This window comes from Pinus tabuliformis, chromosome 9, assembly GCF_031772625.1.
Source record: "Pinus tabuliformis cultivar Carrire ecotype Pingquan chromosome 9, CPIR1, whole genome shotgun sequence".
Taxonomy (NCBI): Eukaryota; Viridiplantae; Streptophyta; class Pinopsida; order Pinales; family Pinaceae; genus Pinus; species Pinus tabuliformis.
Genome location: NC_142307.1, coordinates 1,549,665,172 through 1,549,685,901, shown reverse-complemented (window position 1 = coordinate 1,549,685,901; position 20,730 = coordinate 1,549,665,172). Strand labels below are relative to the sequence as shown.

At 41.4% G+C, this 20,730-nt stretch overlaps 2 protein-coding genes across 2 annotated transcripts in view; one reads left to right on the top strand and one right to left on the bottom strand.

Moving 5' to 3' along the window:
* Window positions 1-20,730, top strand: part of LOC149154508 (pumilio homolog 23-like) — a 261,613-nt gene that overhangs the window by 33,053 nt on the left and 207,830 nt on the right. The window lies entirely within an intron of this gene.
* LOC149154509 (uncharacterized) lies at window positions 5,804-6,796 on the bottom strand. Its single transcript, XM_089439530.1, has 2 exons — window positions 6,579-6,796; window positions 5,804-6,455 (listed from the first exon to the last, which is right to left on the bottom strand). Exons 1-2 carry the CDS (start codon window positions 6,704-6,706, stop codon window positions 5,957-5,959), a joined length of 627 nt encoding a protein of 208 aa, XP_089295656.1. The 5' UTR covers window positions 6,707-6,796; the 3' UTR covers window positions 5,804-5,956.

Here is a 20,730-nt window from a genome sequence, read left to right as displayed (position 1 = left end):
ACTGCCTTGATAGATGCATATTTGGCGACAGGTTGATAGTTTACTTGCTCCTTTTAGGAGAATCCTCTCACCATGAAGCTCGTTTTATAATTGTCGACATTACCATGAATCCAAACTTGCTAATCTACTGCCTCCTCAAAAGTAGAACGCTTGGAATCATTGATGTTGCTCATCAAGGCCATGTAGCTGGAAAATCTAGCTAATGGTCTACTCTGCCCAAACATTTTGTTAGGAGCCTCCACATGCTCCTCTGCATCTCTCAAAGTTTACTCAGCCCATCTCGGCCTCCTCTTGGCAGAGCTAGAAGGAACATGTCGCTCCTCCTCCTATGTTAAAGGTTGTGTCCCCTACTGTTGGTGTTGTTGGTCCCTCAACCTTTGGAGCCTCTTGCTCTTGTTCTTCTGCCCCCACTGGCTCAGTATCATGCGACTCCCTAAAGCTCCTGCCCTCCTCAAATTTGACATCCTTGCTGATGATGACTCTCCTCTGTGCTGTGTTGAAGAATGTAACTAGCTTCGGTTTTCATAATTGTACTTGTCAAAAAGAAAATTTATTATTAAAGAAAATGACTTAGTAAAGCATGGGTTTCATGCTTAGGTCAATGTTTTCTAGGTCAAAGCCCCCATTGAAGGCTTCTAGGTTTTGTCTTGAGTCATTAGAGTCATTGTCATTTTTATTAGACCCTTCTTGGGCTTTTGTATCATGTAAAATGAATTATTTTTCAGTCAAAAAGGTAATTTGTCACTAACACACAAAGTCGGCTCTGTCCCTAAGAAGTTGGCCTACATGAGGGCAATTTGACCTAGCAGAAAGGCTATATAAGGAGAGGCAATTCGACCTATTTCACTCACTCACTCAACAAGTTCGATCTACAAGAAAGAGAAGCAAAAAAAGAGAGCGAAGAAGCTAGAGAAGGACAAAGTTTGTTGGGAAGACCTAAATCAAGTTTTGGGCTATCTTTCTCTCACACATGCGAAGTTTTCTGGGCAGTTGCTGGGGCCGAAAATTTGTCTACTGCAGGTCCGAAATTCTAAAGCTGGGGGTTGAAGTTCTGCTGCTGGGGGGCCAAAATTCTGGATTGAAGTTGCTGCTGGAAAGTTGTCACTTGGAGTATTTTGTCAAGACCATTTGTTGCATGGAAGGGCTGACTTGGTGGTTGGGGGAGGTCTTTGTCTAGGTATAAGAAGTCTGGAAGTGTCTCATCTTGATCTGAATCTACTGAAGGAAGAGTTTGTGACTGGGTTTTCCCCTTATAGGGGTTTTGCCTTGGCTGAGCGCCTACATCTTGTGTCTCTTGTTCTTGTGATCTTCATACACATATAATTTGGTAATTTCTTGATGAAAGATAAACTAATTAAGAAGTAAAAGAAGCCAACATAATTCACAAGTAATTATCAAGAAAGAGGAATCAAACCCTAAATCCTACTAGCATTGATTTCTCAACATGTTGGAATGCAGGCTCTACAAGCCTTTGAAAACTTATTGTAACCCTCAAAGATCCCTGTCTCAGAAGAGGGATCTAGATTTGTCCTCTTCTTAGATGGAATATGGACATAAATTGGACTACCAAATATATGAAGGTGGCTCACCACCAGTCTCACTCTTGTAAAGCCTCCTTAGGAGTCTTGTCCTCCATTGCCCTGTGAGGACTCCTGTTATGTGGGTATGCTGTTGTATTATAGGCCTTCCTGCACAAGAACATAGGCAAGTCCTAATCATGGATCATTGCCTTCGCTACTCCAACTATGGTCGTGTTCTTCTTCAGTGCAACCCCATTTTGCTGAGGGTTGTAAGGCACTGTGAGTTTTCTCTTGATTCTTGCATGTCTGCAGAAACCCTTGAACTTGTTGGAGGTATACTCACCCTCATTATCTGATCTCACCACCTTGATCTTCTTCCTCGTCTGGTTCTCCACAAGAGCTTTAAACTCTTGGAATCGACCAATGACCTTATCCTTGGTCTTCAGGAAGTAGATCCATGCCCTCTTGGAATAGTCATCTATGAAGGTCACAACATAATTGAACCCTACAATGTCTCATCTTGATCCAAAGCTACTGATTGGGTTTTCCCGTTATAGGGGTTTTGCCCTGGCTGAGCGCCTACATCTTGTCTCTCATTCTTGTGATCTTCATACACATAATTTGGTAATTGCTTGATGAAAGATAAACTAATTAAAAAGTAAAAGAAGCCAACATAATTCACAAGTAATTATTAAGAAAGAGGAATCAAACCCTAAATCCTTCTAGCATTGATCTTAACATGCTCGAATGCAGACCCTACAAGCCTTTGAGACCTCATTGTAACCCACAAAGATCCCTCTTTCAGAAGAGGGCTCTAGCTTTGTCCTCTTTTTAGACGGAATATGGACATAAATTGGACTACCAAATATATGAAGGTGGCTCACCTCCAATCTCACTCTTGTAAAATCCTCCTTAGGAGTCTTGCCCTCCATTGCCATGTGAGGAATCCTGTTATGGGGGTATGCTGTTGTATTATAAGCCTTCACCCACAAGAACATAGGCAATTCTTGATCATGGATCATTGCCTTCTCTACTCCAACTATAGTCGTGTTCTTCCTTAGCGCAACCTTGTTTTTCAGAGGGTTGTAAGGCATTGTGAGTTCTCTCTTGATTCTTGCCTGTCTGTAGAAATCCTTGAACTTGTTGGAGGTATACTCACCCTCATTATCTGATCTCAACACCTTGATATTCTTCCTAGTCTGGTTCTCCACAAGAGCTTTGAACTCTTGGAATCGATCAATGATCTCATCCTTGGTATTCAAGAAGTAGATACATGCCCTCTTGGAATAGGCATCTATGAAGGTTACAATGTAATTGAACCCTGTGATTGACTCAACTGACACATGATCACATACATCTGAATGCACCAAGTCCATTACTCCCTTGTACTTGATCTCATTGTGAGGAGAGGCTGCCTAACCCTCCTGTTCCACCCTAATCTCTGGAAAACCAGTGACCATTTGCCGCAATAGTGGTAAAGCCCTATAGTGAAGATGTCCCATCCTCTTATGCCAAAGCTCACTCTGGCCTTCACTGTAATGCACTAGGGCTTTCACAGACTGTCCTCTTAACAAATAGAGGATGCTCTCCTTGATCCCTATCACATGCCTCACGTTGGGATTTGCTCATCTAAGCTTCATAGAAACTTCATCTCCCATGAAGTTGACCTCAAGTCCCCTGTCCACCATGGCTGATATGGAGAGCAAGTTCATTTCCAACCAAGGTACATCTAACACCTCCTTAACTTCCATAGAACTCCCTGAGTTCGGCTGGAACTATATGTTGCCAACACCCTCTGCTGCATATCTTGCATTATCTCCAAGCTCTACATGGAGATATCGATGCTCCTTGGCAAAGGTGGTGAAGAGGTCTGAAGATCTCATCATATGACGAGAAGCTCTACTGTCCACAAACCACACACCACAAGTGATTGTGCTAGAAAAACAAGAGACCAAAGCAAACTCCTTTTCAAGTTTTTGGAAAGCTCATCCATCTGCACTGCCACTGTTATAGAAGTTTACGCTTTGCCTTTCTTTTTGTTGGGACACTATCTGGCATAATGACCAAGCTTGTGACATGTAAACCATTTAACTTTGCTCATGTCCTTTTTGCCTTGTGAAGGTGCTTGTCCACCCTGGTTCTGCTTGGATTTTCCCTTTCCCTTCTTCACATGCCTAGCAAGAGCGAGGTTCTTCTCATCTTCACCCTTGCACTGCCCTCCAATCATCGAACTTTCCTAGATCTCCTTTTGGGTAAAGTCATCCTACAATTGGTTCCAATCTGGAAGATGTTGCCTAACAAGGATCCCCTCCACAAAAGTGGTCCATTGCTTGGCACAACCCTTCAAATCTACTTTTACAAGCTATGAATGATCCACGGCTTTCCCCAAAGCTGAGAGTTCATCATGAACCTACTGAATCCTGGTGAGATAAGAAGTCATAGTCTCAGATTGTTCATGTGAATGGTGTTTAGCTTCTCCCTTAGCACCATCTTCCTGATCTGGTTACTAGTTTGGTATAGGCTGGTCAAGGATGTCCACATCTTATGTGTTGAATCCTTTTCTGTTATGTGAGGGATCATGTGATCCTTCACATTAATGCCCCTAGCTCTCACATCCTTCAACCCGTGCTCAACTGCTTGTGTGGCATTTGTAGGAACTTGGATTTTTGTGCTTGCAAACTCCCACAAGCCATTCGACTTGAGACTAATAGAAATCCTCTCCTTTCGTGGACTGAAACTTCCACCCCAGTCCAACCTGTCTTCATATGTTAAAATTGGCAACTAGGGCCAAACTCCATGTGGGTCTTCTTATTTATGGCAACTGATATTTCTCTTGGATTCCTTTCATCGAGAGGTGTAGGATTGATCTAAAGATCATCCGATTCCAACATGTATTCATGGAGATAAGAATATATTTGTGTTACTTGACAATTTGTCAAGGTCGGCCAGCAACCAAATTACCCGAACTCAATCTCAACGTTGCAGTATAAATAGAGGTGGACTTCAAGTCATTTCACACACACTCATCTCTTGTGATTTCTCTCCACTCGTTTGGGTTTTTGGTGGAAGGAGAGGTCTAATAGAGTAAACCTATGTGCTGTCCTAGAGGAGACATATAGCCACAGAGAAAGAAGACATCTAGCCACAGTCAAGGAGGCTTTTATACGCAGTCAAGAGTAGGCATTTCTATGCAGCAAGGGGAGGTTTTCTATACGCTGTCTAAGGGAGCTTCAATGCTGTCAAAGGAAGCCCTAAAAGTGCCCTAGCCGCAGGTCTAAAAGAGACCTTAATCCACTGTTAGAGGAAGCCCTAAAAGAGCCCTAGCCGCAGACAAGAGGAAGGCTTCTATACACAGTAATCCGCAGTCAAGGGGAGGCTACTTCGCTGTATGAAGGAGGCCCAACTGAGATCTAAATGAAGGCCCTAATCCACAGTTAGGAAAGGTCCTAATCTGCTGTCCTTAAGGCACTTATACGCTGTCCAGAAGAAGCCTTTATATGCTGTAAATGAAGGCCCTTATACACTGCCTGAAGTAGCCCTTAACCGCAGTCCTAAAGGAGCACTCATCCACTGTTAATGAAGTCCTTATTCACAGCTACGTAAAGACTCTCATTCACAGCAAAGGCAGCCCTATAACGCAGCAAAGAGATGTCTTATCACAGCATTACATGTTTGCTGTAGGTAACTGTGTGATAAGGAAGTTGGTATGGGCATGCCATAAGAATTGTTTGCTAAGGTGAATACATTGAAGGAATGTGTTGAAGTCTGCTCCATAGATCAGCATTCATACACAGTTAAGATGATTGCATGTGTTGCCGCGTTGATGATGTTTTGAAGACATATTCTTTAGTGTTGCTATGTGCTAGGCCACAGGCCATAGCACCATAGCAAGGGTTACCTTGGGGCTGCTGTCTTAGGACTGTTTGGAGATTGTTCAGATCGACCATTCATTACAGTCAAGGGAGTTTGGGGCTGCAACGAGAATTGCTGGAGCTGCTAGCAATTTGAGGAATGCTGCATCAGGATATGCTTCAACACTCTTGATGATTGAAGACTGTCATAATCAATGTTGCACAAAGCGCGATCGGGATTTAATCGGCGCCGGGAAAAAAGCGGAAAAAATCGTTAAAAGCGGGAAAAAAGCGGAAAATAGCGGGAAAAAAGCGTTTGGCACAAAAATATTCATTTTTTTTCAATTTTTTTAATATCTAAACCATCTACAACATAAAATAAATACATTGACACATAAATATGATAAAAAAACTAATATATAAGATGTTTAATATCATTTCTAGCGCTAAAATCACACATAACATTGAATCATGTCCTGAATAGTAAGTCCTGAGTCCCAACTCAGCCTCAAAATATCAACAAAAAATATGATAATGTATCTCATCATGTCATAATGTCATATACAATAAAATGAAAGTCTAATCCTATTGATTTCCTCTGCCCCTCTTGCGAGAAAATGGCACAACTTTCTGTTTCCCTCTAGATGTAGAAGCTGGTGCCTGTGCTGGTGGAAATGGCAGTGGAGTCTGACGTGCTCTAGAAGCTGAAGAACTAGTAGTAGCAGCTACAGGAGGCTGAGGTGGACGGAGACCACGTCCTCTACTGGTGGTAGTGGTAGCCCGGGTAGGCGGTGTCACCTCCTCCTCCTGCTCCTCCTCCTCCACCTGCTCCTCCTCTTGCTCCTGCTCCTGCTCCTGCTCCTCCTGCTCCTCCTGCTCCCCCTCGTCCTCCCCCTCATCCTGCACTAACCAATCATCAGTGGGATCCATGAGAGGCCTCTCGGTCTCAACCCTCCATTCAGCAGTGGTGTCAATCCCATCCAATGAGATGGCTTCCGTATCAGGTGTCTTCTCTAGTTGTCTCACCCACAATCGAAGATTGTAGTAGACATAGACCATGTCATTAAGTCTATGGGACTCCAACCTGTACAAAGTTCATGAAATAATAATTAATAATTAATATTATAAAAAAAATATTGTTTAAAACTTTAATGAATTCAAAAATTTATTTGGAAATTTGCAATATTTTAAATGTTTAAGTGTTAACCTATTGCGCTTCTTGTTGTGTATTTTTTCAAATACACTCCAATTGCGCTCACATCCCGAGGAGCTGCATGTTTGGCTGAGGATGCGTACGGCAAGCTTTTGCAAAAGGGGTACTCTGACACCATACATCTTCCACCATGCGTCTACAACAAAATTACAAATAAAATTTTAAATAAACATAAGAAAAAAATGGAATTTGAAGAGACAATGAAATTTGAAACAAAGTTACAAAGTACAAACTAAAAAATACCTGGCATTTTAATCGTCCTATCAATGACAACCATCTCAAAGCCAAATGTGCCACCTGACAACTTATATTGCTCAATTTGTCTAGAGATCTCCATACGTTCTTCTGGAGATCTCACCATCTTCTGGACACAGGTTAATAATCCTTCCACGACCTCAACATCAAAATTAAACCCACATGCATAAGAAAATGCAGGGTTCAGGAAAAGCCCAGCAGCATGAATGGGACGATGGAGTGTGTTGTTCCATCGCTCATCAATGACTGCCCATAGAAGGAGTTGTCTCTGAAACCCATCATCTCCCTTATCATCATAGTAGGACCGAATGGCTTCTTTGGCCCTGTCCATGGCTTCATACAAATAGCCCATTACGGGCTTCTCACCATCAACCAACCGAAGAACCTTTACCAAAGGTTCAGTGACAGCGCACACCTCCTGCACTCCCGCCCAGAAGTCTTCCTGGTATGAAACTAGTCTGCACACGGCTTCTCCTTCTGGTTTGCGGCTCATTGGCGAAGCACGCCACTCCTCTGAAAGAAACATTCTCTTCAAATCCCACATAGAATTCAAGAGGGATTGAAGAGATATGAAACTCGTCGCAAACCGTGTAATGGCGGGGCGCACCAACTCTTTGTTGTTGGTGCATTTTCTCATCAAGCTAAGCACAGATGTGTGGTTGTAAATAAATTTTGTGATGCTTTTTGATGAGTCAACAACCTCTTTGACAAAGGGAATTTTCCCTACGTCCTCTAACATCAAATCAATACAATGGGCAGCACAAGGTGTCCAAAATAAAGTAGGATGCCTGTCCATAAGCATTCTACCAGCAGCAACATAATTTGCAGCATTGTCCGTTATGACTTGGACAACATTTTCTGCACCCACCTCCAAAATAAACACATCCAGCAAATCACATAAAGTTCTTGCATCTTTGATTTGATGAGTTGCATCAATAGATTTGATAAACATAGTCCCCTTGGGACAACTAACCAAGAAGTTTATAAGGGTTCTCCCCTTTTGGTCAGTCCAACCATCTGACATAACAGTGCATCCTGTTTGTGCCCATGATGCCCTAAAATCCTCCAATCTTTGGGTGCAGTCACGCTTTTCATCTTGAAGAAGCCGGCCTCTGAAATCATGAAGAGAAGGGATTTTGTACTCCGGGCCAACACTGGCAATAGCATCAACAGTAGGTTGGAAAAATGGATTATTCCTTATAATGCTGAAAGGAATATCACTCCAGAGGAGAAATTTTGTCATCAACTTGTCAGCTTGTTCTTTTTCAGTTCTTTTTAGCATTGAACCAATAGTTGGTTGTGAACCAGGTGTGGTTCGAGGAACAAAATATGATGATGCAGCTACCGGATTGACTGACGCTGCAGTAGAACCAGTGCCACTTGGCCCACTTCCTTCAGCTGACCTTTTTAGTTGCCTTTTGAGTTCTTCTTTGGCCTCTCTAGTGTGCTCTAATTCTCCCAATGCTCTCATGGCTTTTTGGATAATTTCAGCAGTTGTATTTAGACAGGGCCCCACATCATGTCCAGGGATTTGTGCAAGGTGGAACTTCAACCTGTACACCCCCCCGAATATTTCCTTTCCACACAACTTGCAATACAAGTTTTGTCTATCATTCGGAGTTTTAGGGTCACCATATTCCCAGAAAGGATCCAATTTCCTTGGCATGTTTGTTTTTGAATTTTGAATTTGCAAACCTATGGAAAAAATTAAAAATAAGGATTAGGAAATAGGAATTTAGGATTACATAATACAAATTACAATTTAGCATTTACAAAATTACAAGTTAATTATTTCCAAAATCCCAATTTCTAAACCCAAGTTACCCAACCAAATGCCAATGGCAAATGCCAAAAAACAATGAAAATTCAAAAAAAATAAACAATGTTTAAAAAAAATGAGAAAATAAAAATAAAAAATTGGTTCTCATAGTCATAACAAATTACCCATCCCAAATCAATGAAAAATTACAAAAAATTCTTTAAAAACAATGAAAAACAAAGTTTTTATAGAAGCAAAACAAAAAAAAATTAATCTACATACCTTTTTTTATGGACAAATTGGTGATCTTGTCTTGGATTTCTCCTAAAACCACTTGGATTCGCTCCCAAATTCGACGGAAACCCTCCAGCTCCTCTCCCTCACCTCTTCTCCTCCTCCTCCGCGCGCAAACAGCAAAATGACATAAAAAAAATCGATTTTCGCCTATTAAAAGCCCGCTGCCCCGTGCCGCGATTTTTTCCGAAAAAATCGCTATAAAAAAAAGTCCGCGATTTTTTGGTATAAAAATCGCGATTTAATCGGGCAGAGGAAAAAATCGCAATTTTCCGATAAAATCGCGATTTTAACAACACTGGTCATAATGATGTACCTTCTACTGCTGTCATAAAATCTCAGATTTATGTATTTGTACTATCTCTCTCTCTGCTGAACTATTGAAGAGTATAAGAAGAATTGATCAAAGGTTTCTCCACATTGGAGTTTGTCTCTGGCTGGTGCCACATCTTGTGTCCTCTTGTCTTGGCTTGTCTTCTAGTGTTTATGTTTATGTTCTATCTGCACTTTACTATCATGCTGATGTGATTGCTAATCTGAATATTGTCATTGGGCTAATATGAAAAATTGAAGTAAATTGCTCTAAGCATAGAACATACCAAAATTTAACATCATGCCTCAACCCTGATGTTGCCATACTGCTGCTTTAGCCACAAAACCCTCAAGAATAAACCATCGTCAGTGTAAAAAATCTGCCGTCAAAATCATTGATCTCCCTTCTTGAGAATTTTTAGAGCTCTGATACCATGCTAGATTTTTAATAATAACCCTAAATATTTTATCTCAACAATTAATGCAAAACCCAAAAAATATTTCTCACATATAATTCTGAAATTGCTGTAAAATAAATACACTGATATTCTAACCTACTAAATTAATTTGCAGGTGAATAAAAATGAGAAATCAATGACATGCAACAACATAAAAATTTACCCACAATACTTTCCCTTCACTTTTATTAAATCTGAAAAATATTGGGGTAAGACCCATAGATAAATACATAACGAAATTGTTTGCTGTTTGGGAAATCGTGACACAGTTGCCAAGGAAAATCCACTTGGGAAAAACTTGTTCTGCTACCCAATTTCAGCATTGTGTTGTTGTACAACCTATTTCAATCATACGTGTGAGTTGTGGGCTCCCTCTGCTGCTGATGTGTGACCTGCAGCCTCCTCTTAGTTGCACGTGTGAGCCACTGCCAACAATTCAATCTCCTCCTTGCTGTATTGGCCTCCCTTTCTCTCCAATTTGGCCCTCTGAATTCCTCAATAAATTCCTCCTCTCTCCTCAATCAAGTCGAGCCAACCTTTTGGGCAAATCTCTCGCTAAGTGCTCAACCAATAGTTGTCTTTTATGCATGATTATGCTTATTTAATGATTTCATTAGGTCAAATTCCTAACCCTAATATCTTAAGTGATCAATGGATAGGATTGAATCCTAAGATCATTTAAAATTAGTGGTTGAGATTATATTGTCTAAGTCACTTGAGTAATGTACCTTACTTATCATTAGACATAGACCTAATAGTTCTCAATGATTAATAATTGAACTTTAATAGTTCTCAATGATTAATAATTGAACTTTTCCTAAGTTAAACTTAGGAAAGAAATAAAAAATTGCTTACACCTTGCAAGCAAGCACCCGAAGAGGCAAATCGAAGTCTTATCCATGCTAATACAAAAAGCTAGGAAAAGACCTTCCGCTGCTACAGAAATCAACTGTTGCCTCAACCTTGTTTGGTGTCTTCTTGCATACCCTTAGAAATAGTTTTGAGAAGCAAGAATGAAAGGTTTTCCAAAGACAAGATATGATGGAAGTTACAACTGATAAATGTCCAACGTAAGAGTAATCTGCACACAAACAATAAATTGCATGACTTCAAATTTGAAGTCAGTGACCCCTCTCTCTTTTAGAAAAATCCCTTGTTTTAGACATTCAACGAACCTAGGTAATAACCTTGCTACTGCAAGGATTTGTTCGATAGTGGCTCTATCTTCTTGGTGTTAAATAGTTTTGAAATAAGAACATCCCTTTGCAACAATACCTGAGAAGGAAATGGCTAGTGTACCGTCAACTGCTTTGATCCCCCAGATAGCATTGATGGCTTTCTAGGTCTTTAGATCCTTTGACCCCTTTGTTGATTTAGATCTAGAGCCAAATAAGATTGTAGTTAAGATTCAATATTAGAGAGGGCTTTGGAGTTTGCCTCCCTTTTTTTCTTGGCCTTGTTACTCACCAAAAATGGGTAACCCCATAGGAGAAATTTTTCTCCCATTGATCTACATCCAGTCGGCCAACCAGTAGCTTCGACAACCACCACTAGCTTACAACATGCCATCATGTATCTCCTCCACCTGCATCAGTCATATGTCTCCTCACCCGTCTCGTAGGAGCACATGAATGAAGGTGGGCTTTCGATCAAAAGGTACTTTATTCATTTTGCAATCAAGTGCTTATGCTTGTTTGTATTTGGGCATTTGACATGGATTATGGGGTGTCCTAGAAAAAGGAAAGGTTCTGACAATGATCTTGTTCCCTCACCTTAAGTGGGGGGGTTAATTTTCTACCCTAGTCCAGTGGGACCTCCCTAATGGCCCAATGGGTATAGGAGGAGCACTACTTGGGAAGCCCTGATTGGGATAACATAGTCCCATCTCTCTCTATTTCATACTTATCACTTTCCATCTTACATTACAAACCCTTATTCCACCTCCCTTCTTTTGGTTCAACTAACCATTTGTTCTCTAGGATTTGGCACCCATACATCCTCATACTTGGGTAGGGCTCGGAACTTGGCCCTGAAAGGTTGATGCAGCTGAAAGAAATAGAAAGAGCAAATATGGTGACAAAAGAAAACTAAAAAAGAATGTTAAAATGCAAAAGATGGCCAGGACATACACGTTAACACGTGGGAAAAAGCCTAGCATGAGCTCTACCTCACTCATTATGGCCATCACCTGGTTCATGAGCACATTTTGCTCCCTTACATCAAGAAAGGAATGCTTGCATGTCCCAACCCCAATGGCTAATGAGCTGCCTCATCATTAAGAGGTAATATAACTGCTATACATCATGCAAAGCAAGCTCTAACGCTTTGAGCCGCGAGCAGTAATACAAAGAAAAGTCAAGAAAAAGTAAAAGACACACACGAGGGGTGGAAATACAAAGGCTGAGTTGGTGACTTGTGCATCCATGATTGCTCCCTCCTCACATCTATACACTCGGGATGAGGATCTCCACTTGGTTGGTCCCTTTGACCATTGCACTTGACCATGAAGCCTTCTCCCTTTCGTTGCATCATTATTATTCACTGACACCTACTGATTGAAAGGTGGACCAGGAAAATGCCACTTCCCCTTGGGGGTTGGAAACAATTAATATGGTTGTCCATTAACTACTCCTACCTAGGGAGGTAACACCCTTGCGAGTTTAGGACCCCAAATTCGGAAGGGAAGCCTTGTTTGAAATATCAAAGAGGCCTTTGCTTTCAAGCTTGATTCACTTAGATGCAGAAATGACTATGGTACCTAATGATTTGTTGCTTGCTGGAGTTTATGATGTGATCGTTAGGTGGTTCCATAGCCCTAGCTCGAGAAACTTAACTAGGGGCCAGGCTTTCAGAGGAGCATATTGACACGCACAAGTGGAGCATTGAGAACCGTGGGTCTCCAAGATGTAGGAACATGCCATTTGCACCCTTGGATACCTCCTACGTCTAGGATGTTTTGCCACTACACACTATTTGACAATTCTTTAGGATGACATACACTAGACCCAACATGCCCATGGTCGGCCTTAACACTCTAGAGATATGGCAACTGACCTAGAGCCCGAATGAGGATAGTCTCACTTTCTGAGACATGGGAGGGCTTGTACCACTTGGAAATCCCTCAATGTTGGAGTAGAGATGGGCACTTTGCCCTGTTGGAGACCTAGGAAATCACATTTTGACCTCCAAGATGAGATTTGGGGCCCACAAAGAGATTTTGACAGACATGTGAAAGCTAATCTTCACATCATGATTTTAGAGGGCTTCTACACCACTTATGGCACCTTTAGCCCTCAACGCAAGCCTTGGAGAGCTCCGCGCATACATGACGTTAGCTATTCCAATCCCAGGACTAACACGTGTGGGCAAAGTTTGATGATTTTATCTAAGGTTGGCTTGTGACCTAACTTTTCATTGTGGCATAATTTGATGTTTGGGCTTCTCAACTAAAATAAACATTAGTCCTTCTCATATAAATAAGAGAGGACCATTTATAATTCATCATCACTTGGATTGGATATTTTGGCCTCTTGAGATTTCAACTTTCTTCTCTTGTGGAGTAAATTGGATCTATGAATGGATTTTGACATTTGGAGCTAGTTGTTTGTCTTTGGAGCTATTGTCTTGGATCAATGGATGGAATTTCATGCATGTTATCTTGTAAGTGAGCATTTTGTTGGATAAATCTTTTCTTTATGTCTAATGTATGGAATATATTGAATCTAGGGTTTTCTATTGTGCCCTAACTTGTTGAAAATCTATTTGGTAAATTCTAGATATCATTATTGCATGCATTACTCATGAATAACATGTGAATGATAATCCTAGTGGTGAACTTTGATTAGCTCTCCCATGAAACTTCTTGATCCATTACATAGGTAATCACTAGGGTTTTTGATGTTAGGGCATCAATCATCCTTCCTCTACACATTTTAGCTATTCAATAAACTCACAAATTCTATTCTCCCAAGGAACAAGGCATTGAACATCCTTTGGTGGTGATCAGATCATTCTTCATCCATAATTTTTTCTCTTTTCTCTATTGACCTAGTTCAGTCCCTTTAAGGCCAAGCGACGAAGCTAGGGCTTGGAGCAAATTTCTAGGGAGGTGGAATTTGCAGAGTTGGAGAGTCTAAATGCCAAGAGGATAGTGGTTGCCACAAAATCCCTTCTTTTGGTAGGCATTCACTTCAATTTCATCCATATATTTCTTTGCCTTAGTTACTAGCCCTAAGCAAAACCTAGTTTGTTTCTAGCTTCAACATGGGGGCTTATTTGAGAGTTTCATGTGCCTTGACCTTGTTGATATACATTCTTGGAAACCCTTTCTCCTCACCTTGACCTTGGGCCATCCCAACTCTCAAGCTACTAATCAAACCCTAGGTCTTGTGTGCCTAAAATTGGTCTCTCTAAGGAAAGTGAATTGCCCTTACTCTTTGGGAGCCTTGTACTTAAGTTGTGTCTTTTCCTTAGAAGCCCTTAAGTCACCTCATACCTAATACCTAAAACCTAGAATACCTATTAGGTGATTGTACACATACCGGGACTCCTCCCATTGGTGGAAATTCGTAAAGAGCAGGGGGTTTTGGTTGTGGTGACAGCGGGCCACTACCCCATTGTTGTCTCATGGTATAGTAATGGTCTTGTAGGGTACCCCTGTTAATAATAGGAATGTTCTATGCTTAGCGCATTTTACTTCAATTTTTCCATATTAGCCCAATGACAATATTCAGATTAGCAATCACATCAGCGTGATAGTAAAGTGCAGATAGAACATAAACATAAATCACAGAAAACAAGCCAAGACAAGAGGACACAAGATGTGGCATCGGCCAGGGACAAACCCCAATGTGGGGAAACCCTTGATCTATTCCTCTTATATTCTTCAATAGTTCAGCAGAGAGAGAGATGGTACATATACATCAAAAGTCAACACTTTGATTTGACAAGATCAGACATCAGAGATCTTCACCACAAAAATGACACAATGAGGTTGCAGATCTGATGACAAGGACTGCAGATCTGAACTCAGGTGAAGGCATACTTCTTCAGCTGAATCTCCAAGGTGATTGCATCACCATGCTGCATCCAAACCATGTTGCATCCATCATTAGAATGCTGTCCTCCTCCTGCAATACTAGCAGACACTGCTACATGAGATGGTGCATCAAACTTTAGTCCTCATCCTTGATACAGTCATGATCCAAGTTGAGGTTCCAGAACTGCTATACTTTCAAGACTAATTTGTGCAATCACAATCTATGCTGCTGGCTATGGCCTGTGGCCTAGCCCAACAGCAAGTAAGGTCTACACAGAGTACCCAACTTTCGTTACCCTTGAACAACAATGTCTTCCAACAGACTTGTTTGACCTTCTCTCTGAGGCTGCACTAGACTTGAGATCAACCTTATTACTACACAGTCAACACACTTCTAGGACACAGTCACTGAGAGACTTGATGCTGATAACGTGGTGACTGGTTAGGGTATTTCTTCGTTGTAGCTTACTGATCCAACAGGCCTTAAACAATAGACCATAGCTTCTCTTTTAGTGGATTCTGCTGCCCCTTAAGAACAACATCAACATGCCCAAAACAGATTTCAAATGGGCCACACTGTCACCTACAGCAATGTGGCATTAGGACATATTCTCCAAGCTGTGATATGATTACTTTAGCTGACTTTCCTTACAGCGGCTAAGGGTCCCTTTCTTACTGAGATATGGACCTCTTTAACTGTGGTTTTCCTTCATCATTTGTGTCTGATTAGGTCCTCTCCAACTGCGGCAAGATGACCTTCTTTAGGGCTGAGACTAGGGCAGTATTGGTTCTACTTTGACTGCGGTTTGAAGCACAAATTGACAGCTGCTAGAGACCTCTATTTTGGTGGCTGGAACCTTCTCCTTTCACTGCGGCTAGGGCAGATAGATGCCCTATTGAGACTGCGGATTAGACTGAGGGTTTAGACAGCAGATTAGGAACCTTTTAGGCAGCGTATTGTAGCTCTCTTTGACCGCTAGAGATCCCTTAGGATTGCGGCCAAATATTTTCATTATCTGCGGCTAGGGTAAGACTATAGTCCTCCCATTACGACTGCGGCTAGCTGAGTGTAGAAACCTTCTTCTTGACTGCGGCTAGGGTTCTGTTAGAGCCTCCTTTGCCGGCGTATTTGAACTCCCTTAGACTGAATTGAATCCTCTCCTTGCTGTGAAGAAGAGCTTCCTTTAGGACAGCAAATAGGGCTCCTTCATGACTATTAGGGCAGCGTAGAGGATTCTTCATGACTGCGTTTAGACCTAGGGCATCTCCACTAGGGCAGCGTATCCTCTTTAGATCTCTCCTACCAAAAAAAACCCAAAGACAAGTGGAGAGAGATCACAAGAGACGAGTGACCAAATGACTTGAAGGCCACCTCTATTTATGGTGCAATGTTGAGGTCAAGTGGGGGTAATTTGGTTGCTGGCCGACCTTGATGAATTGTCACATAACACAAATAAATTCATATCTCCATGAATACATGTCGGAATTAGATGATATTTAGATCAATCCTACACCTCTTGACGAGAGGAATCCAAGAAAAATATCAGCTGCCATAAATAAGTAGACCCACATGGAGTTTGGCCCTAGTTGCCAATTTTAACAACCCCTCTCCAAGGCCTGCTAGATTTTGCGGCAACAAGCCCATTCAATGATAATACACTTTGATTTTTTTTTTAAGTTTCATTGAAATTGGATTGAAGGAGATTTCCGAAGCTCGGGAGAGGTATAAGTCCAACTCTTTTTTAGAAGATTGCCCAGTGATGAGTCCTCTAACTAGGAAGGATTTAGTTTGAAGGGGCTTAGTCGCTTGGTAGGAAGGGGATCCAGCTCCAGAAGGATGGGAGAGTGGTCCGAGTCTCCTCTCACTAAAGTCCAGTGCTTGATTTTAAGGTTGGAGTTGAGCATGGCATCAGAGATGAGGAAACAATCCAATTGTTTTGCAATTCTAGCAGCTTCTGATCTATTGTTGGTCCAAGTAGGCAGGATATTGGGGGGGGGACATCACAGAGTCCTAGATCATCCAACAAAGTGATAAGAAAATTCAAAAAGGGGTTAGCTCTAGCCAAAGGACCCCAAAATTATGAATTCCCAAAAGTGAAGTTTAGATCTCCACCAAGGACTCTTCCAGAGTTAAAAATAGGGAGGATAAAAGCATTCCCAAAAATCTTTTTTTCCACATAAGGTCCATCAAAATTGACACAGATGAAGGATGTTTTGAGATTTGAAGAGATAAGATTTAGAACCAAGCTTGATTTTATGGATCAAGCAATGGAGAGGTGAATGAGACAAGAATTCAACTAGAGATGAGACATTTGTGGCTAAGAAATCCCAATCTAGGAGCATCACCTGAGAATGTTGATGGCTTTATCTCCATCTAGCAATAGTCTCATGAAGGAAAAGAACACAAGGAAAGTTTAGATTAATGAGTCTTTTGATTGCCAACTTTCTTGTAGGGCTGGCAAGACCTTGACAATTTAGGTAGAGAATTTTCATTTGGAGGTCATGGGAGGGCCAAAAGCTCTAAGTGCCCTTAAGATAGAGGATTGCTTTCCAGATTGTATTTTTAGGGAAGCTTGATTTTGAGCCTTCGAGAGGAGAGGTTTTTGACCATGGGGATTGGAAGAACATGGGGGTTTCATAAGGGTACTCATCTCTCTAGCTGTATTAGTGATCAACAAGCTAAAAGAGATAGAGAAAGGGGATAGGGGACATTTTCCAAAGGAATGGAGATTGTAATGCGGGAGAGGAGGAGGGGGAAGAGGCCTGAAATTAGGAGAAGTGGGGGACCAAAGGGAGAGCGAGGTGATATGAGAGGAGGGGGTGAAAGAGAAAAGAGGTTGAAGGAAAGGGGAGGAGATACCAACAAGGGGCTTGAGGTCTCCAACAGGGAAGTGATCCAACGAGGAGGAAGGAACATCATTCAAGGGAGACGAAACATTTAATTGACATGTGTTATTTCTTGTAGCATTCGAGGTGTTCCAGTCTCAAAACTGTGGAGAGGCTAAAACACAAGAGTTTTCCATAACCTATAAATCGTTTATGAAAATTCCACCTAGAAGTGTCTCAATTAGGTTATTAACTGATTTTTAAATATTTCCTAAAGTCTAAACTTAGGAAAAGGGGTTAATGAATTATAATTAATTGAGATAAGGTGTGAATCATCTAGAATCTCACACGGATCGATAGGGAAATAATCTTTTAGCCGTTGGAGGTCCAACAAAAGATTATAAAAATAAGTCAATGGGTAGATGGAGAATATACACACAAGAGATCGATTCCCTTGGAGAGTTCAATTTTTCCATAGAGCAACTGTTGCCGGAAGTTCAAGCTTCAGAAGGGAAGCAAAGACAGAGAGGGGCAGGGAGTCAGGGACAATGAAGCTGGAAGAAGTTTTTTCCAGATCCAGTGAGTACATTGCAGAGAGGCCGAAATTTCTCCAAGAGGCTGTGCAGAAGCTTCAAAGAGCAGTTTGATTTTGCTGGGGTGAAGTCGGTTATCAATTCCAGAGGTCGGAAGACATTTCAGAGTGTAAGAGAGACAGTTTCCTAGTCAGGAGTAGGCATGACGACTTGATTTGTAGAAGTTTTGAGCTAAAGCGTTTGAGGGACTGCATAGAGGTGACGCAGGGCCTAAGCAAAGGTAGGTGGATGACTTGCTTTTCCCTCAGATAATTTTTGCCAATATTTTCTGTGCCAGATGGTTAGTATTTCATATCCAGACTGTACTTAGATTATTTCATTGCTACATAATAATAAAAAACCTTAGCTGCTACACCGATTTTCCGAAGTTAGGTTTTTCCGGGGAATTTTGTCCAAAAATAATGGTGTCATAATTTTTGTGTGTTAATATTTCTCAGATTTTAGTTTATCTTTTGTAGAATTTAATTTGGTGAAAATTGCAGGAGAGAATTATTCATTGTTTGTATGGGCAAATAAACTGTTAATTAATTTACAATTAGAAGAATAATTTCCAGTTGTTGCAACAGTTGAAAATTTCACGTGGTATCAGAGCAACTTTCATCAAATGGGAAGCTCAGAAGCAAAGGCAGAAATTTGCTGTTCAGAGGGAGCAACAAGATGAATTTCTGGAGGTTGCAGCCATGCTGTGAAAATTGTTGGGGCAGTTCGATTTTACTTTGCTAGTTGGCAGAAAAATTTGGCTTGCCAGTTGAGTGATTTCGGTAGACAGAGGGAGCAACAAAAACTCATACTTTCTCCGAGCAGATTCCTTGTTTGGGCGCAAAGGGTTTTGTAGCAGTTTGCAGAAGCGGAATCAACGTCGGGTGGAAGAGAAATAACACACACAAAGAGAATTTCTCTCAAGGGGTTTCGAGTTTTAGAAATCCGATTTTCCAGTCGCAGATTGGCAGTAGCTGTGAGCATAATTTCTCACTCCAAAACAGAGTGCGTTTAGCAGACCCATTTGTCGAGCAACGGGAAAGAGGGATATTTTCGAGTAGATTCAGAGATGACCACAACTGGGCTTAGATCTTAGGATAGTTTGGAGGGGGCCTCCAACTATGTCATCTAGAAGGCTAGGATGTCCTTCCTTCTGGATTAATATAGCCTGAAAGCCTATTTGGATAATGTGGTAGCAATTCCCCAAGATGCAGATTAGCTTAAGGAGTACAAAAAAATGGCGAAGGCAAAGCGAATGATCTTGGATGGAGTCTAAGATCATATAGTCTCACATATATTTGGCAAGAACACTACCAAGGAGATGTGGGATGCTCTCTCCCAGCTATATCAGAGTTCTTTTGAGCAGCGGAAGATGTTCCTCTAGGAGAAGCTAAGAAGCATAAGGATGTAGAAGGATGAAGGCATAGATCCCTTCCTCATCAAGATTCAGTAGGTTCGTGATCAACTTTCACAGTTGGAAAGGCACCTCAGTCGACAGAGCTTGTACGGTTGGCACTGAACAATGTCTCAAAGGATTGGCAAGTCTTTGTCCAGAGTATTTTGCGACGAGACACATTGCCTGGGTAGGATAGGATGTGGTTTGACCTACAGAAGGAGGAGTTGAGATGGGCTCTAGTAAAGAGCACTGTCAGTGAAAGTAGCAGTAAGACCGTGAAGGATGAGAAGGAAGAGGAGAATGTGGCCCTAGCATGAAAGGGTCCTAGTCAGGGACAAGGGGAAAATAAGAAGAAGGACCTATCCAAGGTCAAGTGCTTCAAATGTGGTGAACTCGATCACTATAGTATCCAATGTCCTCTTAGGAAGAAGGACAAGGAGGACCAGGTGACAATGTCTGCAAAGATAGATAAATTATCCTCCAGGTTAGAGGAACATTTTGCTATGTTTGCAGCTATATAACTCTAGGAGTGAGGTGGGGTGATATGGAGCTATAGTCTCAGAGTTGCAGAGTTGGGCAGGGTGTGAAAATTTGGATGATCAAATTTCTACTGCAGCAACTGATTAAGTTTCTCCTACTTGTTAATTTCTAAATCAAGTTACGTATTGTTTCCTACAGTAAATAGTGAAACTAATACACTGTAGTCTACACCATTTAAATTCTAAGTGGAAATAAGAAACTGAACAGGAAAGAAATACAATACATCTACACAATTATTTTTGGACAAATGTCCCCAGAAAATCCCAATGCAGGAAAACCGGTGCAACAACTGATGGTTTTATTATTAAGTAGTAGTAATTTCTAAATACAATCTCTGGATGCCTTCTCGACTATCTAGTTAAAGAGAATATCACTGAAAAAAGATAAGTGAGGTTACCTCACACTATCACTGGAAATCCTGTCTGATCCAGCCACTGAATGAGTTGCCCTTGGCTGACTCTGCACTGCCTCTGCATCAGCTCAATGTCACACCCTCTGGGGATAGCGTCACCCCTTCAGCTGATCGATTTGCCTTTGAGATTCTGACTTCTGCTCTCCCGGTCTCACACCCCAACTTCCAGCAGCAAAAATCGATCTCCCCAACAAAATTTCCGACTTCCTCAAGGCTCTATGCTGCCTCTGTTTTAGCCAATGCTGCCGCTGCATGGCCCTGCGTCAGCCTCTTCTAGCTCTGCG

Excerpts from the sequence above, each read along its gene's own strand:
- LOC149154509 (XM_089439530.1), bottom strand. The coding sequence starts at position 6,706 with ATGTATGGTGTCAGAGTACCCCTTTTGCAAAAGCTTGCCGTACGCATC. Across the intron at positions 6,456-6,578 it reads CACAACAAGAAGCGCAATAG|GTTGGAGTCCCATAGACTTA; the intron begins GTTAACACTTAA and ends AACTTTGTACAG.